The 26,145-nt window shown below is 44.7% G+C and overlaps 1 protein-coding gene across 5 annotated transcripts in view; it reads right to left on the bottom strand.

The window, feature by feature from the left end:
* Window positions 1-11,431: 11,431 nt before the first annotated feature.
* The window catches only part of LOC119177121 (tetratricopeptide repeat protein 5), an 80,832-nt gene continuing 66,118 nt past the window's right edge, over window positions 11,432-26,145 (bottom strand). For 3 of the 5 annotated variants that reach the window (XM_075878137.1, XM_075878138.1, XM_075878135.1), the window contains one exon: window positions 11,432-21,017. In XM_075878137.1, the coding sequence (XP_075734252.1) occupies window positions 20,682-21,017 (336 nt within the window). In that variant the 3' untranslated portion in view covers window positions 11,432-20,681. The remainder of the gene's footprint in view (window positions 21,018-26,145) is intronic. The other 2 variants (XR_012887084.1, XM_075878136.1) reach the window with 2 other exon arrangements.

The following is a 26,145-nucleotide window of genomic DNA, read 5'->3' as shown; positions in this document are numbered from 1 at the left end:
TCCCGATTGAAAGATTTTAACACAACCCACGGCAGTTCTGATTGGACGTTGCTGACGTAAAGGATAACCCGGGGCCTATCAAAGAACCAAGCAGCACGTCGCCAAGCAGCTGACCTATGCTTTAGAGAGAAGACGACAGCGTTAGAGCGTCCGAGAACACCTCGCCTCTTGGAGCCCCTAAGCTGTCGGCCCCAGTGCCGAATATGTAACGCCTCTATTCTATGCTGTACACAAATCTTACCTTAACTCACCGTCGTCTTGTCCACTCGTCTATCAGCTCTGCACAGAAACAGCCGCGAGTTGAGAAACGCGCTACCGAACAATCTTGGCGGCCCGTGACCACGGCGCACTACGCAACAGTGTCGGCATCACCACGAGTCGTAACACCCTACAGCAAGTGGGAGCTTTTACGGGTCGTGTTCGCAACACAAAAAAAAAACGGTGCCGAAGGTGTACCTAGAATGGCCGTCCACATATAGATGCGCTCTACACATAACAAGCTGCCACCTGCGGCGACATACAACGTATAGCTCTTAGTACCAGCATGCATTGCCCGGGAGGCACTTCTCATCAACGCCGTCGCTACGCAGGAGCCCTGTTGTGGTCATATACTGTGGCCACGCCACAGGAAACTTGTTTACTTAGCAAGCGCATGTTTACCACAAATAATATTGCTCCTAAAGATGCTACCCTTGCTTCGTAAAACATTCGAATATGTTGCTATCATATTTATTGCTTTGACGAAACTGTGACTTTTTATTATCCTTTCGCCTCTGTTCGCCTTCGGAATCAATGAAAAGCAGTACAATTCGGTTGCCTAAAAGCTGCAAGCACTGTCCATAAATTCACGGTTGCATTAAGAACCAATGTTCTTTACCGCTATTACGAGTAAATGTGGAGCGACTTTTTATTATCCTTTCGCCTCAGTTCATCTTCGGAATGAATGAAAAGCAGTACAACTCGGTTGCCTAAAAGCTGCAAGCACTGTCCATAAATTCACGGATGCATTAGGAACCAATGTTATTTGACGCTATTACGAGTAAATGTGGAGCCGAAAATGCTGTAGGCCAGTGTGCTCAGATTTGGGCGCACGTTAAAGAACACCAGGTGGTCGAAATTTCCGGAGCCCTCCACTACAGCGTCACTCATATTCATAGGGTAGCTTTGGGACGTAAAACCTCACATATTAGTCAGCTATTTCCAAGTATATCATATGGTTCTGGTATATTTAAAGAGTGTTTTAGAAATAACCGGTATTCTGTAAAATAAAACACATTCACAAGACTGTATGCGCTTCGCTTGCATGATATGCACATACTGACTTTCCTTGGAACTGTAACTACAGGTTAGAATAAAACTTACAAGGTGAAAAGAAAGAAGTAGGGCCCGGAAAGAAATATGCAAACCGGAAACGCTCACTCACGAGTGAAATGTTATCGCACGTGTTAAAAAACTCATGTAAGAAAATGGGGGAAGTGCGTCGCGCATGCCACTAGGAGGCACAAAAAGGCAAACAACCTAGACGCGTGTTTACAGTTGATAATAAAGTTAAGTTTCTTGTATTGTAACGATAGCGAAGGTTAATTGAATTTAACAAGGTGTAGTGTTGTTTATGATAGGTCTCCGAAACGACACGGTGCGAAACGACCAGTAGCTATTCGTTGTAAAAAAAAACAGCTCTGGCAGTAGGGAGTGAAAGCTCCCTACTGCCAAATGGCGTCATATCTCGCGAATCACTCACCGATCTTCTTGAGCAGAACGTCAAATAAACGTTTTAAATGCGAAGCATTTCTTAGCGAACTTTGGCGACTTTGAGCGTATCTATCTATCTATCTATCTATCTATCTATCTATCTATCTATCTATCTATCTATCTATCTATCTATCTATCTATCTATCTATCTATCTATCTATCTATCTATCTATCTATCTAGTCGCCCACGACTTTCAAATCTCCTGGACATTTCGATAATGGTATTGATACCAAAATTAGTATGGAATATCATGATGGTATGACGAGCATAAGTGACTAGTCATGATATAAAATCCATGAGATGTATGTCATAACTGTCATAATTTACATTTCATGGTCTTGCTGCTCTTGCGGTAGTTTCGTTCACATGAAACGTTGCAAAACTGGCAAGGTATGACATGAATGCATGGCGAACACAAATTACAGACACTAACGTGGAAATCATGACATGCGTATCATGCATGAACATGACTACATACCACACTCATGATGCGCTGGTGGTCGTTTGGCTAGCTTTAGATATACCAAATTTGGTATTACGTGGTGCAAACAGACGGCGAAGGTGACACCTCCAAACATGATAATCATGACATGCGCGCCATGCGACACATGACTACATGCTGCACTCATAGCCTGCTCGCGGCCGTTTTGCTAGCTCCACATTTACCAAACTTGGTATCACGTGACGTGAATAAACGACGAAGGTAAATGACACGTCCAAACATGATAATCATGGCATGGAGGTCATGTACGACTTAATGTACGTCTTCCTCGTAGCGTTGCGCTGATTTGAAGGTGACATATCAACCTTCCTCATTAGTGCTTCGCACATAATCGATTCACACTGTGCGAGCATTCTTAGTCAAATCCTGGCTAGACTACACGCCCACAGGCTGGAAATCAAGTCAAATTACTGCCGCTTCTACGCGGCTCCGTAGCCGTGTCCCAGAAAAACCGACCAGAATCGAAGTGGCCTTCAGAATAGCCGGACAAGTATTAGCCGGGATTTAAGTCAAATTTTTCCTGGCATGATGGGGCCTGCGGTTAGGCGTGACATTTCCGTATAGGCGGCCCGGCCCTGACGTTGTGGCTGAAAGTAAAACATTATTTTATGCTTTTGAGAACGGTTTATCGCCGATAATAATGCGGCGGATATTAAGAGTACAGGAAATTGGAAGACCATTAGTATCACAATCATCTACATCTGCGAGATCACCAGGCAAAGCACACACAGCCCTGGAATCGAACTCGGGACCACATGCACGTGAAGGAGATGTCTTACCCTTGCACCACAGCGCCACCACATGAAGGCGAGTGTTCTTGCGGGGTATATATCTAACAAGTGAATTTTCGCAAACCGTCTTCGGAACCTTCAACTGTTTTTTTTTTTGCCATGTGCATGCATTTGATCAGAGAATAGTTTGTAGGGCTTCAGGAACTCGAGACAACCACAGTGAGCGCTTTCGGCTTCGGCTTCGGTTCGTGGTGCGCCGTTCCGCAAAAACGATTAACGTGTGTTTGTGCGTCGTTTTAGTGCTTCCCCATGAACCGCGTGTGCTACGCTCACCAAAATTCGCGGACGAGGCTGTGTTCGGCTGTCAAAACCTACGTATGTTTTTCGCGCGTGCGTGTGCTGTGAGCAATTTCGCTGATTGGTGTCGGGAGGTACACGCGTGTAAGTGACAGCAGCCTATTGTCAGCTGTTTGAAGACAATGCGCTTTCGCACGTAAACTTTGCATGGGCGTGCCTACTGCAACATTTGCATTTTGTACGCGCGAACTGCCGCGAGATGCACGCTGGGGCAGCAGCGCTTTTTTAGCGTTTCGACGATTACTTATTTCTGCAATTAGAATCGATGTGCATTATTTCGCGATATAGAGTGGTTTTTACTCATTCAGTCTTTAACTGATCTTATTTATGGGGAGTGGTTACTTTTATTCAGCATCACACCACTGTTCAAGTGAATGCTAAAACGTGCGTCAAGGTCAAGTATGACGTACACGATGTGGAAATATATGAGCGCACAAGGCAGCAGGAAAATCACTTGACAGGAAAGACGCTCCTGCTACCTTGTGGGCTCATATATTTCCACATTATGTTTTACCAACTGGCCCAGCATTCCACTTTATTGACGTACACGAATTAGCGGCGCACAGGTCGGTCTTCCTTCAAATAAATCATTCTTCTGCAGATCTCTTTCGCGAACGTCCGCGTGCAGTTGGGGTCAAGAAATGGTGCAGAACCAACCTCGAAATCTTTATACTTATTGCATGCAGTTGCTCTTTAGAAATGGGGATTTTTGTTGCTGGTACATTATCTCCACAGCAGTACATTGGTTGTCTTCTGCACCTGACTTCTGTAGTTGATGTTCATAATCAAATTACGCAACCACTAATCAAACATGAACCAATCGATTTTCAATTTTGATCTTTCTACGTGTCGCTGCCTTCGGTTTGTTTCTTTTTTTTTTGCCATGCTTTACTAAAATCCTAAGTTCAACTTGTTTTGTAGAGAGAAGTGGTTATAAGAGGGAAAAGAAGAAAAGTGAACCCTGTAACTGCATCAGGGCGCGACACCTCAAAAGTAGCTCACAAGGGATGGGGGTGAGGAGGGATTAAACATATAGGATTAAAGGTAGAGAGAGAGAGAGAGAGAGAGAGAGAGAGAGAGAGAGAGAGAGATGCGCTAGGACAGCGAGCGAGGACATATGAGGGATAGGAAAGATAGGAAAGAGGGAAACACGGTCACAGGAGTCCGAGGACGCGGCACCACTTGCGAGAGCTCTTGTCGGCGTCAGGAGATGGCGTAGCGGAAGTCTGCTAGATCAGAGCTACGCTGTAGTCGGAGATCGGAGTCAGGAGATGACGTAGGGCCAGCCCAGTCGGCCAGAGCTACGCTGACGTCGGAGAGGGTGAGAGGGTGATTCTTAAGAAAGGAAGAGAAAAGTGAGCCCCGTAACTGTCTGCTTCAGTGAGCGACACCTCAACAGTATCTCACAAGGGATGGCGGTGACGAGGAATAAAAGGGGTAGGGGTAAAGGTGTAGAAAAGAGGAAGAGATGTGAGGTGGTAAGCCAGAAGGAGCGACAACAAACTGAGGGGATAGGAGAGATAGGAAAGATGGAAACACGGTCACAGGAGTCCGAGGACGGGGCACCACGTGCGAGAGCTCTTGTCGGCGTCGGTAGATGGCGTAGAGCAAGTCCAGTCAGTCAGAGCTACACTGTCGTAGAAGGTCATCGGCGTCAGAAGGTGACGTAGGGCGAGCCCAGTCGGCCAGAGCTACGCTGACGCCGGAGATCGCGAGGACACAACCAGTCGGCACGGAATCCAACGAGAACACGAGCATCAACATACATAGGCCAGTGTTTCAGTAAGCCGTCGCGCATGCACTAGTACTCTCTTATTTAGTGCATGACACAATGTCATACCTCGACAACTGATAAACAGAAAGTTGTTTGTACTCTTTTACTAAACTCAAAAGAGTAACACTGGGACTGTGCATCTCAGTGTTTGCCTAAATGCAGGGAGATGTATGATATCGTGAATAAAGTGTGCCATAAGGCACTGGAAAATGTTTCCGCCCCGTACTATCTTGTAGAAAATCGACCATCACAAGACAGCGGGACAAAACAGCGACGCACAAATGCCACGGCACGCAGGCGACGGTGAACGTGATGCCGGCGCCGGGAGCCGAGCTGGTGAAGCGGCGCCAGGGGGGGGGGGGGGGGGGGGGGGGGGCGTTTTTTTTCTTTTTTTTCTCTCGCTCGCGCTTGTTGTCACTGAACGGTTCTGCGTAAGTTGATGCCGGTTCCTGGCACCAGGCTCGTGCAAAAGCACGAAGGAAGGAAGGTGAAAGAGGCCCTGACGTCACTCGTCAGGGCCTGACGTCACTCGTCAGGGCCTGACGTCACTCGTTGTGAAGCCGAAATGAAGCCGGAAGTCGGCCATATTGACTGAGCCAATTCTTTTTTCTTGTTTACATCCGAATGTAAAGCAGAAGGCATGACTCTCTCTCTGGCTCGGAAAGCACGTGAGCTGCTCAGCGCGCGTGTCGTGACGATCCGAAACTAATGAAACGGGGCTCAATACTCTGGGCCAGTGCGACACTTCGGCGAAATCATTTCGTTTGAGCATGAACAGCGAGTAACAGCTCACCGACAACGAATCAAGTACAAGAGAACGCGCGCTAGATGCACTGACAACGGCGAGTGTTTTCACGTCATTAATTCGGCAACCGTACAGGCAACACGATTGGTCGTGCGCCTTCTACGGTTGCGTCCAGCCACTGTGTCTGTGTTCCGCGTGAAACTCACCGGCGTCAGCATTCTGCAACCGTGGTGACTTTGAGCACGGTGCAAGTGACACTTTAATGCGGTTGCTGCTTCGTCATGGTGCCCAACGCAATTTCGCTGAACGCCAATTGCTTCATCCACGTCATCCGCCGCACGACACATGAATATCCACTCGTTCTACGCCCTGCTGAAACCCCGTGATGGACAAAAAGATTTGTAAACGTTGCTAAGAATACAGTAACTGCCAGGAGAACACTGCGTAACTAATAACGCGGCGCAGAGCACAAATATTGTCCGCCACGGCTCAGCACGAGACCTGGGGAGGCACACGTGCTGCCGCCAGCCGCCGCCAGCCGCGGCAACTCACTGCTAGACCAGCTCTACTGCGCAACACGTAACCATAGCAACACCGCCAATGCACCCAGTGAATATGGCCGCCATGATGTCATTTCCTCCACCCTTTCACGTAGCGCGCGGGCTGGGCATTCCTCTGTGTGCGACAGAGACGGCGGCTCTCCTCTTTTTTTTCCCCTTCTTGCACCTGTTCTTACGCGCTGTAGGCGTTACTTCGCGCCGCGCGGCTATCCCGGGTATTTTTTATTGCTGGGCTCTCTATAGTCAGGGTTTCAGTCAGTACGCAGGAGCGCGCCGCCTATATGCCGTTAGTTATCCGGCACCTGACTGTGAGTGTACGATCTGCCAATTTTATTGCGATAGCAAATATATGGGCACTTTCAGCTGGATTTTCCCGCCGGCGTCACTCGCCGTATATGTATACGTAAGTACATATACGAAAATGCAAGAAAGCAAAAAAAAGTCACAGCTTTGCCACAATGATGAAGCAATGAACGCGATAGCAACAAATTTCAAGGTCACGCGCAGAGTGGCAAGCAGATCCACGTTTCTCACGAACAAATAATGCACGAAACGTACTAGGGTACAGATGAAGGCGAATAAGCGTCTCAGTTGTTACTTCGCTGTGTCAGAAAAGCGCACCCTTTTCGCAAACGGAGGCTGTGCGTCTGGTAACTACAACAACATCGTTCCGACGAAACCCAAAGGCTAGCCAAGACGTACGATTCTCCCCACTGCAAGGACGCGCGATCGAGTGTACACCCCTTTATTCTCTACGCGGGCGAAAGTAAGCGCGAGAGCCACCGCGCGCTCGCCATCTCGCTGATAATGCTGAAACCACGATAGTCCCCCCCCCCCGAGATGCCCGCCAACAGCAGTAATTGGTGAATACGAATAGTTTGCCGTTTGAACGTTAAAGGCGGTACCTTTCGGTTGCTCAACGGTTAACGCTTCGCATTCACGACACGGAGGTCCCACGTTCGATTTCGCGCGCAGGATTTTATCCTTTCTTGCGTTTTCATATATATATATATATATATATATGCGTATACATATACACTGCATGACACCGACGGCAAAATCCAGCCGAATTGTGGTCGCAACAAAAACAAAGAAAAAGAATCCGGCACGCGGAATTGAATTTCGGTCCTTTAAGTCGTGAGTGCGAGGCGTTAACCACTGCGCCACCCAGGAGCACGTCCTGCAACGTTCAAGCGGCAAGCTATTTATATCTACCACTTACCGCTGCTGACGCGCATTTATGGGGGAATCGTGTTTTCAGCATTAGCAGCAAGATGGCGCAATGATCCTGCGTCGCCACATCGCGCGGCGGCGCGCGCTTTAATCTCTCACGTGTACTTTGCCTCGCTTAGAGGTGGGCAGCGATGCTCCCTCACGCGCCCTTATCTCGCGGTGGTGAGGAGGAGAGGATCGTACGTCTTGGCTGGCCTCGGGCTTTACCTGGAACCATTATGCTGCAGTTACCGGGCGCACAAATGTCACTGGAATCATTGCAGTCTCTGTGTGCCAAAAGCACGCGCTTTTCAGACACAGCGCAGTAACAACTGAGACGCTTATTTGCGTGCATCTCTACCTGTGAGTTCATTTCGTGCGTCATTTGTGCGTGAGAAACGCGGGACACGTTTCGATCTGCTTTCCATTCTGCGCGTGACCTCCCAATTTGTTGCTATCGCGCCCATTCCTTCGCCTTTGCGGCAAATTTGTGACTTTCTTATTTTCTCTTTCCCGCCACGCAGAAGATTATAGTCTTTTGAAGTCCTTTTCAGGGAAGCACGCAGATACGCGGCAATTTTTTTATTTTGTCATTCGTCACATTTAAGTAAGTAGTGTCTGTATGTCTTTGTTGTTCCGGCGTAGATATAAACTGCCAATCCCATGTCATACCTGCGTACCGCGGACAGTGGTATGCGGGCATGTGCCACGCGCTGAAGGAAAATGTATAACGTCGTACGAGACAATATTTTCACGTTATTAATGTTATGACCAGTTAGCCATCGTCATCAAAGTCTCTTGCGAGAGTACCCAGGCGTAGGCACTTAGACAAACAAGTAATTGAAACGCTCAATGTATCGGTAGCTTGGCTAGAAATGCTTCGCGCGTAAAATAGTTGTGGGATCGGATGCAATTTGAACCTAGGCCCTCTGCGTAGCAGTTGAGTATAGTGACACTTTTTGCAGAAAAACGTAATATGTGCGTCACGACGAGTCAAAAATCACGTTAATATACGAAATATATTGTGGTAGAAGGGTGAAATAACGAGGCCGATTTCTAAACAATTCGATCATTGAATGCTTCCAGCCAACGACAAGGGGACTGATGATGATGAATCCACAGCTATGGCTCCTACCCTACCCCCCCCCCCCCCCAAAAAAAAGACACCCTAGGTAGAACGGAAGGAATGCAATAATTGTTTGTCACTCGTTCAGATCAGACAATGCATTCGTTATCTTGGACAAGGATTAGCGTGGTTCAACAAAACTTCTGTTTATGTTGAATTATTCCTGCAAGGATAATGCTCGCGCAATTAAAGCTTAATTCCTTTAGTTAACCAACATTTTTCATCCTCATTAGCCACTGCACAACGTGCGCATATCTCGCAGATGAGTAGCGGGCACTACGCGCCTCCCATCGATCATAAAAATTACGACTTAAAGGGGAGGAGGATCTTTGTGCTAATTAAATGAAGTTTATCCATCATCCTCATCATGGCGTAGTCGGTACCTTGCATGTGTATTTACCTTATAAGAATGACTACAACGGGCTCTAGAAAGGCCGCTCTTCGCCCCGCCGTGGTGGTCTAGTGGTTAAGGTCGGCTGCTGACCCACAGGCCGCGGGATCGAATCCCGGCTGCGGCGGCTGCATTCCCTGGAGGCGGTAATGTTGTAGGCCCGTGTGCTCAGATTTGGGTGCACGTTAAAGAACCCCAGGTGGTTGAACTTTCCGGAGCCCTCCACTACGGCGTCTCTCATAATCATATGGTGGTTTTGGGACGTTAAACCCCGCATATAAATCAAAGACCGCTCTTCCAAATTTCGCTGCGACTCTGCCGAGTGTTCTGCGCAGGCCTGGCATTTTTTCCTTTTTCCTACTGAACTTGCGAAAAATGCCAGGCCAGCGCCGAAGACGCAGCACAGTCAGAGCGAAAGCTATATTAGCGGCCTTTCAGAGCCTTTTCTAAACACTCACTGGTTAACTGCTGAAAGAACACTTGCTGGGTACCCACTACGGCATTATTATTAACTTATTGGTAGTAGGCCGGCATTCGCTAGGCTATTTTTCGTCATTCTGAGAAGCGTGGTATACGCTAGCACTTGTACGGAATTTTGTGCCAATTATTCATGCAGTGAATGACGACGATGAGGAATTGTGCCTGAAGTGGGTATGCGCCACAGTTAGTAGTAGAACAAGAACAAGCTTTTGTAATGAGTTGGAGCGTTGGACGACCCACTTGTTGCGCTATTTGCGTTGCACGACGAATGGTAGTTCTTGCGCTCTTTTGAAACGCTTTATAAGTCGTATTAACGCGATTCCTTTCAAGAGATCAAGCCTGCCTAAGGCAAGTTTCCGCACAAGTCCCAAGCACCGGCGTGGCTCATTGGTAGAATACTGTCTGGCACACAGCGGACCCGGGTTCGAGCCCCACTGTGTCCTTGGTACCAGGCTTTTCTTATTCATGCAATAGTGGTTACGGACACCGGTGGCGGCCACGGACAACTACGGCACCGCGCGTGACCCGAGTTGTGATCTTATAACAGCTTTCGCTGTAAAAGAAGCAATGATATGCACGCATACTACAAAATCGTAGAACACTACATGGTAAATCGGCAAGTATACACCCTGGAGCGGACAGATCACTCAGTATACGAAAGAGGAAGTTATGTGATGTGACGAAAGTTACAGACGGGGTTTTTTCCAATCCCCCTACTTTACAGCAAGTGGCACCCAGAAGTTTTCCGGTCCCAGTGCAAATTTTGTGATGAGGCAGCACATTTGGTTCACGTGGTGTGAGCATGTCCGAGTCAGAATGATCGGTCACACTCTGGAATCCTGGGAGGCCCTGCTCCGCAGCCCAGACCCCAAAGTCCAGCGAGACATCAGTTAAGCATTTGCTGCAGCGTGTCTCGAGGGATTCCGGCCAACGGCTAGGGGCAACGGGAAATGCCCGACATGATTGACAGATTTTTAAAATTGTTTTTCTCTTTTTCTCTCTCTCTGTAAAAAAATAGTAAAATACAGAAACAAAACAGCCCTGTAGCGGTGTTGCACTTATCGCAAAAGTAATGAAGCCATGCTGACAATTCTAATGACCTCAATGGAGCGCACGAGCTATTCGAGTGTTCATTTCACATTGCGATAAAGTATTCTTGAATATGTACTCTAATAGCTTGCATTGCCAGCGCAGCACCCTTATATACTAAGCGGATATGATATCTGGTAATACACTGACGCTCGCTCATTGTAGATGTCTCGGAAGAGTACGGCAGTTGTGCTCTTCGGCATTTTGGTTTTGCCAGCGAAGAATACTAGAGGTTGTTTTTGAAAAACATTAATGTTGCAATGGGCACATCGCAGAAACAGCTCCAATTCTGGTGCCATATTCAATCTTTCTTCGACTCTCAATGCCAGACTCGGTGGTACAGTGGTCCCGATGCTCGCATGCTGGTCCGAAGGTCACAAGTTCAATCCCTGCCATGATGGCGGTTACATTTCGACGGAGGCAAACTGCTAGAGGCCCACGATCTTTATTCGCATTTCTAAAAACAATATAATCCCTGCAATATATATTAATGATACACACTAAAATTAAATCGAGGCCTTATTGCCCTTTTGGCGTGGCATTGGCCTATTAAAAGGCTATCCCTGCTCTACACCTTCCTTTTGTGTTTCTTTTCTCGCGAGTCTACCTTCACGTTTTTCCTTTCAACCTTCTTTCCCTTTCATCCTCACCTTAGCGCAGGTTAGCAAACCGGCTGCTATAGTTCTGGTTGACCACCTTGCCTCTCTCTCATTTTAGTATCTCTCTCTCTCTTTATTCAGAGTGCTTTCCCTCTTGTACGTGGCATGCATGATACATGCAGCAGACGCCTGCTCACGAAAATTGCTGCAGATGCATCACAGGGTTGACTGTTCAGACCCAGTAGCTGCACAAGGTGGTTCACACCTAAAATGACACAAAATGCAATGATAGAAAACTTCGAGTGATCTGCACAAATACGAGACACGGAAATACAGCAACAAACACGAATGCAAGCTATCGACGAATGATGCATTTTAAAATACACAGAACATGCAATTAATCTCGACGTAACCTAGTTCCAAATATAACGAAATAATCCGCTTTTCACGGTTTCATGTCCACAGTATTTCGAACGTCAATATCGTGAAGTGTGTTTGTCCATAATTTAAATATAACAAAGTTTTAGAGTGCTGCTTCAGAGGAACAAGAATGCTATTTATTGCATTCTTGATGTTCTTGCATTCTTCTTCCTTTTGTTTGCCAGAAAATTCCTCGCAATATTTTAGCAGATACCATGCTTCCCAGAATGACAAGAAATAGCACAGCAAATGCCGGCCTACTGCCCTGAAATTTTTATCATGCCGTAGTGGGCATCAAGCAAGTGTGCTTGCAGCAGTTACCTAATGAGTGTTCAAAAAAGGCTCTGAAAGTACGCTCTTCTAGCTTTCGCAGTGACTGTGCTGCCCCATTCGTGCAGGCGTGGGGTTTTCTTACGTAACTGATATATTTTTTCTACCTTACTACCATATCATCCAAATGCTTTTGTGGCTTTTTGCATTAAACAAATTGATCGTTAGGAAAACTGCATAAAAGGACAACTTTTAATTTAACGCAGTTTCGATAAAACAAGGTAAGACTTCGGTTTTATTGATTTTGTTGTATCAAGGTTTATCTGTATACTCTGGATGTGAATGCGTCTCCTGTTATTCAAGGCGGTCACGCTTTTTGCGATACCAACAGATGGGATGCTGACGCTAATGTTGTCGCTTCGATGAATAGTGAAGACCTCAAATATTTTGCCTGTGAGGCATTTTTTGTACACCTTTGTATAATTATACGCACAAAATCAGGTTTGTGGAGGTTGGTAAACCTTGTGGAGTTCACTCATGAAATATATTTTGCACTCAGAGCTCAGTCGAGCTCCGAATCACCAAAATTTTCTAACCCGGGCTCACTTCGACTCACACTGACCAAGTTTTCTTCGACTGGACTCAAACTCACCAAAATATTACTCACCCGGGCTTATTCAAACTCAGGCTTACAGCTAGATCTGAGGCTGAGTGAGTTTGAGTAATACCCTTGTCACACGGCAAATATGTCACTTACAGTGAGTTTAATTCGTTTGTACTGACATTTTTTTGCTGTCACACAGGGCAACTAATGTCATTTGATGAAAATGAAACTTCCGGTCATATGAGTTCCCGAAACACATTCGCATTCAATTTTGGACCAAATGAGTAGTCTCGACGTCAGGGACTTTTAGGGGGGAAGGACTTTTATGGGGATGATGAACTTATTACTGGTTTGATGACATAATAGCATGCGGGAAAGTTTGTAAAAAAAGCAAATCTCAACTTCAGTGGCTGGATGCAGACCATGTTTGATTTTTGCTCTGTTGCCGTTGTTGCCTGTATTGCCGATGTTGATCGTTCGATTGTACGTGTTGTGATTACCGAAGTGGTGACTACACGAAATCGCTACCGTCGTCTCATTTCTGCATTTGGGAAGTCAGTCGTGCGCCCCGCTTCAGCGGACTGTACTTCCGCCCCATCGCGCATATCATCAGCCATGTTGATTTTCGAGTGTGTCATGTTGTGTAAAATAGCCACGTTTAAATTCTAGGAGCACCTTTTTATCCATAAAAATTATTTTTGCGGATAAACCCATGTTACATGCAATTTTCAGTATATTTTTATTTTTCCCAAAATCCATGGCTCAGGAAGGCCAAGGTGATGGTCATCACTTCAAAATGATATTTGTTTTCGTCGTGTGACAGCATGCAGGTAAAATTACATTAGGTCCGCTTAATGTAATTCGTTGTAAATGACTTTAGGTTTGCCGTGTAACGAGAGTATAAGTCGACTCATGAGTCCACTAGTCTAAAATGACCTTTTTCGACTTTGCCAACAACGCTCTTTCATATGACTATCTCACGTAATCAGGGCTCTTTTTGGGACCTTTTGGCATATATTACCTTCGGATATGAATTATCAGTGGTTGCAAACCAGTAAGGACATTTTTCAGAAAAGAGATGAAAACATAAGATATCAAGCACTTCTCTAGAATACAACAGTAGCCTCTCATTAAACAGAACCTGAAAAGACCAGGAAAATACATTCTATTTAACAGAAGTTAATACTGCTGCCCTGAAATTAAAAAAAAAAATTGGGCAGTCATTTCTCTGACTGAGAGGCTCCCCTGGTTACCTCTGACTCAGAGGTGACCAGGGGAGCAGAATGCGGAATGAAATCACTCTTGTCAGAAGCACTTGTTCCATTTATGCAGTAGTTCCGTTCAACAGATTTCCATTTATTGAGAGTCTACTGTAGTTGGCAGAGGAAGTCAAAGAACGACCCTAACCCAATTCATGCTTCTGTTCAATAAAATTGAAGTGCAGTATGAACGATACCACTTTGTGATACGTTTAGATAGATGTGAGTATGAACTTGAATCTAGATAAGGCTGATATTAATGCTGAGAATGAGTAGATAGCACCTGAGGTCTGCAAAAAATACGTGGAACTCACTCAGACTCACTCAAGAAATATATTGTGCGCTTTGGACTAACTCGGACTCGCTAAAGCTTCCCTGAGCTGGACTCACTTGACCTCGCACTCAGAAAAGTTTCTTTGACCAGACTCACTCGCACTCAAACTCACCAAAATATTACTCACCAGAACTTACTCAGACTCGCGGCTCAATCCGAGTCTCAGTGACTCGACTCATGAGTGAGTTCACTAACCTAGGGCCATATGCTTCCTCGCCAGACTGCTTTCTTGGGGGGTCCTAAGCGAGCGAGAATGCTCTCTGGAGCTCTTATTAATAGCATGTGCCATCTGTCAAAAAGTATGTATGAGAGACCGCCAGATAAAGGGATGCTGTATACAACATTGCTGTGGCATTCCACGAATTTCATCGCGTCCTACTTTGGTCGTTGCATTGTTTCGGCTGATGAGCGTACATAAACGTGCTGGTTTGTACAGGGCCGAGAAAACAGCCTGCACCACGACCCTTCCAGCAATATCCTTGATGTGATGCCAAATCTCCTAAATATACAGTACAATGGTGGTCTGCTTGCCATCGGTAACAGGTTGCATTGAGGTATACAAGAATACACAGTAGCCTAATCTCGAAGTTCCTTAATTATAGAAAGCAGCTTGTTTAAGTTCTTTTTTGTTTTTGTTTTTAAATATCAACTTAGCAGGTAGGGAGGAGTTTTGCTAACAAATACATTTAGCTTCACACTTTTTCCTGCAAAGTCAACATGGCATAGTCTTGTGATTACAGCTTTCTTTGGTGTCGGGTTTTATGGTGCAAAACAGAAAATTATCTATGATGCACCAGTCATAAGGTTAGTGAAAGGGTAAATAAAAGGAGTAAAAGGAACAAATACTTCTTTTCAGTTGCTTTAAAAAATGTTAGGTCTCTAACATTCTAAAAAAACATCTTGTAGGGGAACTGGTAGTATTGCATGCCGACTGGTGCATGTTTTTAAGATATCATAGGTGGCTGGAGAGGTGTTGGCGATCTGTATACTTTTATAAAAGCAGCTCTGTGTTTTTCTAATTCCACATATGTTAGTAGAATGTGATGAATCAAAAGAAGCTTTTCGCACTACAGTTTTTTCTCACCTATGGGTAAAATAAAAAATAGTGACGAGCATGTCTTTTGCAGCGGTGACAAAAACGCTTTAGTGAAGCATCATTGGTGGCAACGTGACTTCCATTCATGTAGAAGTAGTTTAGGGATTTATAAATTAGTGTGTCTAGCATTTATGAATACATTCTTTGAAAGGAACCTTCATAATCACAAACGTTTTATGAGCCATCGTTATAGCTCCTTTATGCATGGCACAGCTTATCTTGCTGGAAACAAGTTCAAATAACACCGATGGAAGAAAAAGAAAGAAAGGAAAGACATGAGTACTTGAAACATACTTTCTTTTCCTCATCCAACTTGTTTGAATACATTTCCAGCAAGATGAATAGTAAATACCAACTTGCTCACATGTCCATTTGTTGCAAGATGGCATGGCGCCAAGGCCAGGTAGATCATCTTGCCATGTTCTTCAGCTCTTCAAAGCATCTGGAAAATGTCTCCAAGAAGAGGTTTAACATCAAATTTTGAGTATAAAGCCTTTAGTCCACTTAGAGAGTCTGTGCATACTGCCGTCCTTGGTGCTTTACTGATATTGTGTCCTTTTCAGCTATAAATAAGGAATATACCTCCGCTGTAAAAGCAGGGACATACTGTGCCAGTCTGATGCAAGATTCCAAGTGTTCTGACGTGACCCCAACTTGAAATACCATAGATCTGAGTTTCTTGAATAAATTCAAGCCAGCCTTTCTTATGATTTAACGGGCCACTCACCAGGTTTGACAATTTTGAGCTGACAAGCACAATGCGTACACGAGACGTTCATGATCACGTCTGCCAAAATTTCCAACGCTACGGGCTGTGGAAATGGGTCAAATTTCAAGATGAACGCTACTCCCCCTCCCCTCTGCCGGCATGTTCCCAGAAAATGAGGGCATGAGGTGCGCGTATGAATGGCCCTACGTACACGGCAATGCAGTGACGTTGGTCTTCTACGTAGACGACTCTGCTCTGACGTTGTAAACAGTAGCACGTGACATGGCGAAAATTATTTAACACTGTATGCGTAGTTTATGTAATTTGTTGCTTGAAGAGATTAATAAAGCTCTGGATAAATAATAAGACGCAATAAGGGAATGAGAGCGTCTTTTTTTTACATTTTTTTCCCGTGAATCGCAACGAGATGCGGGGCTAATGTGTCGGCATTTCGCATGCGTTCGTGTACCCGCGGTCAGCGCATCTAGCAGACGACCGCCGTGGAACGCTCCTACGCGTTCGTGCACTCATTGTGCTCATCTATTCTACCGAGTCTAAGCGAGCGTTTCCAAACCATCCCGCAGAAACAAGCAGAATAGCACAAAATAACGCTGATCAACAAAGCAACCCCGCTCGCGTGCTCGGGGGCTGGACTTGTTTGGGCACGTCATGCGCACGTGACCATTTGGTCCGATGCCTGAGAGAGTGGGAAAGAGATTTGGCTTACGAAGGCTACGCGGAGGAGCGACAAGGGTTTCGAGCTCGCCTCCTCTCATCCTCGTTTCACACCGCTTCAAAAAACCTGTTTTCTACGCTCGTGATGAACCGATTAAAAAAATTTTTGTGGCAAAATGTTCATCATCGGACACCCAATATCTTCTGCTGTCTAACTAAAATTTGGTATGGGGCCTGGTGAGTGGCTCTTTAAGAAAGTACTTTTAAAATTTTATGGATTTATACAAAAACTTTGAACACTGCTTATAAACCGCCTTTATTACAGATTATACTTAGTGCAAACTGTTGAAAGCAGCATTCCAAGGCTGATGTTACATAGCTACTGCTGCAAACTTCCGTAGCCTTGTGCATTTCAGTGAGGCAGGTCAACATGCAGGACACCCTTCATGGTTTTGCATTATGTATATTGTCTGCTGCTTATAGTGGTTACTGTCTGCCACTATTTTGATTTTATCACTAATGTACTTGGGTTTGACATAACATACATTATGACAGTAATGCATACCAGCAACTTGCTGCTGTTATGCCCCTGACACACGGGCACCCTGAAGTCCTTTAGACAAGGGGACATCTTTCGGAAAGGCGTTCGGGCACAGTGACACACGACGAAGGAGTAACACCTTTCCGGCAAAGATCCTTTTCGCAAAAGGAGATCCCGCATCTACTTTTCTGGCAGGAAGGGAGTACTCTCGCATACAGTGTGCATAATTTATCAATAGAAGAAAACGTGTCGCAACACTGCGGTGCCCTGTCAGTATTTTTTGCGCTGAGAAAATGTTTTCATTTTCAGCAGCAGTGCGATTTGTTCAAAAGTGAAGGCTTATAGTCTGTCCATACTCTCAAACGCCTGCATTACGTCACTAGCGCGATCATGTTAGGGTTGGCAGCGGCAGTTGCTGTGTCAGGCTCACTCGAAAACACTGCTTAAAGTGGCCGTCGCCTAACAACGGCAATGTGTCTTCGAACCAGCGTTCGTTGCGCACATACGCCCAACTTTCGCGGTTGATGGCTCGGGGTGACAGTGCGGAAGCAGTCAAAATAAAGCTGTTCAAGACGAGTCTTTGTTTGAGGCTCATCACTCTTGCCTTCGCAGGTTTAGCTCATCTTCGATGGAGCCGAGGGCGACAAGAGTTGGGCCCACCTCAACTGTTGCTTTATCTCTGTCTCTGCGCTGAGACATCGCAGGACCACGATGAAATGCGGCACGCCGTCACTGACCCAACTGGACGCAGCCATGTAAAAAGCACTACAATAAACAAAAACAGCAAAACACCAACTGTTCATAGTTGCCAGACGAACTTAAGTTGCTGCTAAATTGCACAATTGCAAAGATGACTGGATGCCACTACTATAATACACAGTTACAAAGCAGGGGCGGCACCAGAATATCTTACTGGGGGGGGGGGGCACTGATGACAAGCGAGTTCTGTGAAGAGGATACATAGGCAGGGAAGTTATACATTGTGTTTGAACTAGGTTTTTTTGGGAGGGGAGAGGACAAAGGGAGGCCAGCGAAAATTCTGGAGGAGGCTCTGGCACCCCCGTAATCCTCCTGACACTGCCCCTGTTACAAAGATGCCTGGACGCCACAGACCTACAACTGGTTTATTCCACGTAAGATCAAACAAAGCATGGCTGGTCGACCTCTTAAGTTTCTTTTAAAGTTTTAAAGTTTTATATATTGTTGCTTGATCAGTGGAAAGAAGAGATCCGCAATTGGTTTTAGTGGAAAAAAGTTTTTCCGAGGCACAGTAAATCAATTATGACGCAGAGGTGGAGTGTCACACTTACCTGCTCTGCTGTTTTTTTTATTTGGCAAAAATTACACAAAATATATAAAAGCTACACACCCCACATTTGTTTAGCTAAATATAGGCGTACTTGCCTTTAGAATTAACAATATTTCAATTCTCTGCATAGAGTAGACTTTTTAAATAAAAATTTTCAAATTTGACCTAAAAACCTTTGTCTGCCTAGTTTAAAGGCCTTTATTTAAAAAAAGGACCTATGACAGAAGGGTGAAAATGCCACATTACTTACTCAGCATGCTTACTCGTAAATATCGCAAAGCTTATATCAATAACACCTAAATAAAAGATATAAGCACGCTAACTTAAAAAAAAGAGCATGCTAAAGAAATTTCTGGCGACGATGTAAAAAACACCTATTTTTTATATGTGTCATACTTTCCCCTCTTATTCTCCTGCACATCAGCTTTCACAATCAATAAAAACATGTCGCATAATATGGTTTCACTTGCAGTTACCGCCGGTCAAAAAATGTCCTTGTGCAAGGATATACTATTGTAGATCGGACTTCCTGCCTGTTAAGTATGAAATGCAGGCCTATACTTCAGTTACTTAAAAGGCTAGCAGAACTGAAATAGCTGTCGACTGCACTGAGGATGACAGTTACGGAATGATTTTGTCAGGGTAGTGGCGTGAGTGCAAGCAAGCGATTGACGAGCTTGCCTGCTTGCACTATGCAGAAAATCGAAATATAGTTGCTTGTAAGCACAAGTACGCCTATATTTAGCTAAATAAATGTGAGGTGCGCAGCTTCAATATATTTTGTGGAATTCATCACCAAATTCGAAAAAAAGTAGAGCAGGTAAGCGTGGCACTCGACCTTTTCGTCACTATTGATTTACTGTGCCTCTACAAAAATTTTTTACAGCGAAACCAATTGCAAATCTCTTTTTTCCACTCCTCAGAAAACAAGATATGAAATTTCGAAAGAAGTTTAAGAGGTTGACCAGCCATGCTTTGTTCGATCTTACATGGAATCACCGAACTATGACTTGGCTTCCAGGGAGAGTACTTATTGAGTAAACTGAAGAATAAAACAGGAGCACAGAATCGAATACAATAAAAGATGCTTTTCTTTGCACAGATGACATTGGCCCTCCAAAAATATGCCAATGGCATGAAATGTGCACAGACTCACAAAACCCAACATAAGTAAACTAAACACAAGCTGCATCTTTAAGCTAACCACAGTTACACATAAAAAAAGTACACAGAGCAGCTATCCCAGATCAAAGATAGTCAAACATTTCATCAGTTGCACATAAAAGGCTTCTCGGCATATCCAATAATGTAGTGGTTTAAACAGCCCTCGTCCAGGGGTGCAACAGCCAAAATAGAACTTGAAGCAGTTTTTGGAGCTGAAAAATGTTACATTTAGAGCATAAAATTTAAAATTCGGAGCAAGTTACGGGGAACAAAACTTCAATTTTTTATCACAAAAAGATGAAATTTAGAGCAGTATGAAAAAGAAGTCTTACATTTAGAAAAAAAATATGTACAAACCAATCAACAAGCTCTAAATCATGCAGTGTAAGAGCACTGTATTTCAATAAAATAAGCATTTTTAACCACCTCACGGAGCAAATAATGATAGCATCCACATTAGCATTTGCCACATCTGACACTGCAAATTCAAATGTGATCTGCAAGACTGGCTGGAGATCTTGAAATTCAGGGGATTCGTAGGGGTGGCATGAAAAGAACTGGCATACAGTTTTTTAAGATGCCACAAATGTCATTATCATCATCATCAGCCGGACTACGCCCACTGCAGAACAGAAGCCTCTCCCATGTTCCGCCAGTCAACTCTGCCATAAGCTTGCTGCTGCCACTTTATACCCATAAACTTCCTAATCTCATCTGCCCCCTAACTTCCTGTTTCCCCCTCACCCGCTTGCCTTTCTGGAAATCCAGTCAATTAGCCTAAAAGAGACCAACTGATTTTTTTGACGCAGTTTTTTCTGGCACTACCAAAAGCTTACCGATAGCAGTGTTCGCAGCTGCAGTCATTATTCCCAAAGCACATAGTTATTTTATAAGCAGTATTTTCCTTTTGAAAGACTCTGAACACGATGGTGCCTTTTTGTCCAGCAACGCTGAGAATTGATAACGATGCCGGTAGCCCTTCTAGCGACTTGTGCATGCTGTCATTGTCCTGCTTTTGCAGCAGTTTCTGTAACTATGCTTAACCACATTTATTCTGAGCTTTACAACTAATTTTGAAAATAACAAGCCATTACAATGAGATGATGTGGCTTTATACAGCTTACCTGCATTTGTACTGCAGTGCATGCACCTACGCCCAAGGTTGGTGCGCTTGTGTCGTGGATGGCTTGTCTCGTCGTCGTTACTCTCTCGACACATGAGCCAAGTCAAGTCACCGAAAAGATCACAGCTTGTCATTTTTGAGACAAAGTGTAGGTAATAAACCCACGTCACTCCAAAATCTTTGCGACCTGGAAGCTGCGTGCATGACCAAACAAAAAAGTTTCTCAAGATGTGCTGACAAGCATGGGATCATTACGTCATGTGAAGGCAGCGCCACTTTATTTTGCACTACTAACGCAGGCCTATAATTACATTTTTAAGGAGCAATATCTTATAATATAAAAAGGCAAATAATATTTCAATACTAACAAGAAAATTGTTGACTGTGTGCACTAGTTTGCCGTAATGTTACAGAGTTCAGATAATTGAAGTTGCTGCCATCGGGTGGCACTACAGGCTATTTTGATCTTCAATGAAGAAATAAAAATATGAATACACTTCTCATGTGAAATTAGGGTTGGTTTGAGTCGCTATGAGGGACAATCTTTCCAGCCGTGCAGTCATCTCATTTCATGTTCTGGGCAGTAGTCAGTCCTTTTATTGACCAGCGGTTATCCTGCCTACGCCCTGCATGCCCGGCCCATGTCCATCTCTTCTTCTTGATTTCAACTATGATATCCTTAACCCCGGTCTGTTTCCTGACCCACTCTGCTCTCTTCCTGTCTCTTTAGGTTATACCTATCATTTTACTTTCCATCGTTCGCTGCGTCGTTCTCAATTTAGGCTGAACCCTCCAGGTTTCTGCTCTGTAGGTAAGTACTGGCAAGATGCAGCTGTTACATACCTTCTTCTCCAGAGATAGTGGCTATATACCAGTCATCATTTGAGAATGCGCCCCATATTCTTCCAGTTACTTCAGTCTCGTCGTTCAACTCCGCAGTTACTACCTGTCCTAATTAGACGTGACGTACTCTATTACAACTTCAAGTGCACTGCTACCTATCTCGAAGCGCTGTTCTTTTCCGAGGTTGTTGTACATTACTTCCTTTTTCTGCAGAATAATTTCAAGACCTACCTTTGTGCTCTCATTGTCTCATTCAGTAATCATGAATAGCAATTTTTCCCCTGAGTTACTCAGTAATTAATGCAATGTCACTGGCAAAACAAAGGTTACTAAGGTGTTCTTCATCCACTCTTATCCCCAACTCTTCCGATTCTAGGCCTCTGAAAACCTCCTGTAAGCACGCGGTAAATAGCACTGGAGAGATTGTATCCCCTTGTCTTACACCCTTCTTTATTGGTATTCTGTCGCTATCTTTATGAAGCACTAAGGTGGCAGTGGGTCCTCTGTATATTTTTTACAGGATGTCTATATATGTTTCATTGACGCCCTGATTCCGCAATGTCTACATCACTGCTGATATCTCTACTGAATCAAATGCCTTCTCATAATCTATGAAGGTCATGTATAGTGGTTGGGTGTATAGTGAGCATTTCCCTGCCCCCTGATTGATAGTATGAATGTGGTTGATTGTTGAGTAGCCCGATCGAAATCCTGCTTGTTCCTTTGGTTGACTGAATTCCAACATCTTAATTCTGTTATCAATTACCTTTCATCATCATCATTATCATCAGCCTGACTACGTCCACTGCAGGACAAAGGCCTCTCTCATGTTCCGCCAGTTAACCCGGTCCTGTGCTTGTTACTGCCCATGTATACCCGCAAACTTCTTAATCTCATCGGCCCACCTAACCTTCTGTCTCCCCCTAACTCGCTTGCCCTATCTGGGAATCCAGTTAGTTACCCTGAATGACCAGCGGTTATCCTGTCTACGCGCGACATGCCCGGCCCATTTCCATTTCTTTTTCTTGATTTCAACTATGATATCATTAACCCCGGTTTGTTCACTGATCTACTCTGCTCTCTTCTTGTCTCTTAAGGTTACACCTACCATTTTCCTTTCCATTTGTCGCTGCGTTGTCAATTTAGGCTGAACCCTCTTTGAAAGTCTCTAGGTCTCTGCTCCGTAGCTAAGTACCAGCAAGATGCAGATGTTATATACCTTCCTCTTGAGGAATAGTGGCAATCTACCTGTCATGATTTGAGAGTGTTTGCCAAATGTGCTCCTCCACCCTATTCTTATTCTTCTAGTTACTTCAATCTCGTGGTTCGGCTCCGCGGTTATTACCTGCCCTAAGTAGACATAGCCTTTTACAACTTGAAGTGCACTATTATCTATCTCGAAGCGCTGCTCTCTTACGAGGTTGTTGTACATTACTTTCGTTTTCTGCAGATTAATTTTAAGACCCACCTTTCTGCTCTCCTTGTCTAACTCTAATCATGAGTTGCAATTCGTCCCCTGAATTACTCAGCAATGCAATGTCATCGGCGAAGCGCAGGTTACTAAGGTACTCTCCATTAACTTTTATCCCTAACTGTTCCCATTCTAGGCTTCTGAAAAACCTCTTGTAAGCATGCGGTAAATAGCATTGGGGAGATTGTGTCCCCCCGCTTTACACCCTTCTTAATTGATATTCTGTTGCTTTCTTTATGAAGCACTATGGTAGCAGTTGATCCCCTGTAGATTTCTTCCAGGATGTTTATATATACCTCATCGACGCCCTGATTCCGCAGTGTCTGCATGACGGCTGATATTTTTACTGAATCAAATGCCTTCCCGTAATCTACGAAGGCTATGTATATTGGTTGGTTATATTCTGAGCATTTCTCTATTACCTGATTGATAGTATGAATGTGATTGTTGTTGAGTAGCCCGTTCGAAATCCTAGTTGTTCCTTTGGTTGATTGAATTGTTTTTTTACTCTGTTAGTAATTACCTTTGTAAATAGCTTGTATACTACAGAGAGCAAGCTGATCGGCCTGTAATTCTTCAAGTTCTTGTCATCTCTTTTCTTTTGTATTAGGATGATGTTAGCATTCTTCCAAGACTCTGGTACTCTTCCCGTCAGAAGACACCTCGTGAACAGGGTGGCTAGTTTTTCTAACACAATCTGTCCTCCACCTTTCAGCAGATCTGATGTTACCTGATTCTCATCAGCAGCTTTGCCTCTTTGTATGCTCTCCAAAGCTTTTCTGACTTCTATCATTACTGGTTGGGTGTCATCTGGGTTACTGCTAGTTCTTATAGTATTAAGGTCGTGGCTGTCGCGGCTACTGTACAGATCTCTGTAAAACTCATCCACTATTTTAATTATCCTATATATATTGGTAGTTATTTTGCCTTTTTTATCCCTTAGTGCATACATCCGATTTTCGCCTCTCCCAAGTTTCCTTTTCACTGCTTTGACGCTTCCTCCGTTTTTCAGAGCGTGTTCAATTCTCTCCATGTTATACCTTCTTGCATCGCATACCTTACACCTATTAAGAACTTCGAAAGCTCTGCCAGTTCTATTTTGTCTGTTGTACCTTACAATTACCTTCGTAAATAGCTTGTACATGATGGTGAGCAAGCTGATCAGCCTGTAATTCTTCAAGTCCTTCTCATGCCCTTTTTTATGGATTAAGACGTGCTAGCGTTCTTCTAAGATTCTGGTACCCTATCTGTCAGGAGACACTTTGTAAACAGGATGGCTAACTTTTCTAACCATCTGTCGTCCGTCTTTCAGCAGATATGATGTTACCCGGTCTTCCCCTGCAGCTTTGCCTCTTTGCATTTCCTCCAAGGATTTCCTGACTTCATATGTCATTACTGGTGGGATGACACCTGGGTTATTGCTACAATTACATTATAGTCGTGGTTGTCCCTACTACTGTACAGATCTCTGTAAAACGTCTCCGCTACTTAAGCTATCCTCTCCATATTGGTAGTTACTTTGCTTTCCTCGTGCCTTAGTGCATACATCTGGCTTTTGCCTATCCCGAGTTCACTGCTTCTACGCTTTTTCCATTTTTTAGTAAAATTCTCACCATAATATACCTTCTTACATCAGATACCTTACGCTTATTATTCAACTTCGAAAGCTCTGCCAGTTGTATTTCATCTGCTGTGTTTGAGGCTTTTATGCTTTGACGTTTCTTAGTGACGTTCTTCATTGCCTGGGACAGCTTGCTAGTGTAATAATAATAATAATAATAATGACTTTATTTCGCATCAAGGATACATGATGCAGGAGACCTGCAGAAAAAGCTGGCGTGATGCCAGCTTGACAAGGCCGCAGGCCCCCCTTCCCCCTCCCCTGTCTAACTGTCACAAAAACGTCCTGTCTAACTACCACAAAAACGTCAAACACTGCTCCAAATGATAGGTAGTAACTTTTTCAGACATCATCGATCCTACTAGCGCTCACAATTATGCGCCATATACACGCATGAGTAATCGAACAAAAAAATGCGCTGTGTCCCGTGATTAGTGCCAACAGCCTCTTCAATACCATAACGTGCTTTTCTGCAAGGCACTGGTGTACTGCAGCGAAGGTGAATTAAGCGGCGTTCTGCACGAAGGTTTTTGGAACAAGTCATGAAACACGACAATGCTTCCCACGCCCCCCTTTTTTTTTCCTTTTTTTCATGATGGGTTTAGAGCACAACTTCCTGGCTTGCTTGTAAGGCGTGTTCGACCAGATAAAGAACGGTGCATGCTTGTTGGTCTGGCGACAGCACTGGATATATATTGTCACGTGCGTCCCGCGAAAAAGACGAAGGCAACAGCGCATACGCGCATCTACACGCTTTTATGCAGAACGCAACAACGAGAAAGACGAGGAACTCTTTTGCGCGCGCGGTTAATAAAAAGACCGACCTGCTGCGGTTTTCTCAGCGTCTTCAAGTACGACCTCTGTCTTGACGTCGCGACACTGGTGGAGGTGCTGGGGCCTGCAACCTGATGCAAGAAAGCGTTGTTCGGGACCATACACCCAGTCCGGAGCCTCAACATCTTGTTGCGACTCCAGTACACCGATTCAGCCGGCGCCTACTAGGCCTAAGTCCAGAACTCTTGACGGCATCTCCTGTTACCAACATGGCGGCCTCTTCAACGTCTGCGAATCTTCCTCCGGCCCAGACGACTCACCCTTAGCAGGTAACTTTTGAGACTCCTCGTGTTCCCGAAGTCATCCGTGAAGAACCGTATGAAGATGTCGAGGACTGGCTCGACCAGTTCGAGCGGACCGCTGTGGTGAATCGTTGGAGCGTGCAAGAAAAACTTGGCCGTGCCTACTTTGCAATGGAAAATAGCGCTCGCACATGGTACGAGAACAGGGAGCCTACTTTCCAAACCTGGGACAATTTCCGCCAAAAGCTTCTCGAGACGTTCCTGAGTGCGGACCAACGGGATCTCGCACAACAGATGATTGAAGACCGGAT

The sequence above is a fragment of the Rhipicephalus microplus genome, chromosome X (assembly GCF_043290135.1).
Source record: "Rhipicephalus microplus isolate Deutch F79 chromosome X, USDA_Rmic, whole genome shotgun sequence".
NCBI classification, from domain to species: domain Eukaryota; kingdom Metazoa; phylum Arthropoda; class Arachnida; order Ixodida; family Ixodidae; genus Rhipicephalus; species Rhipicephalus microplus.
Note: the sequence above shows the minus strand (reverse complement) of the source record. Positions and strands in the feature narration are given on the sequence as shown.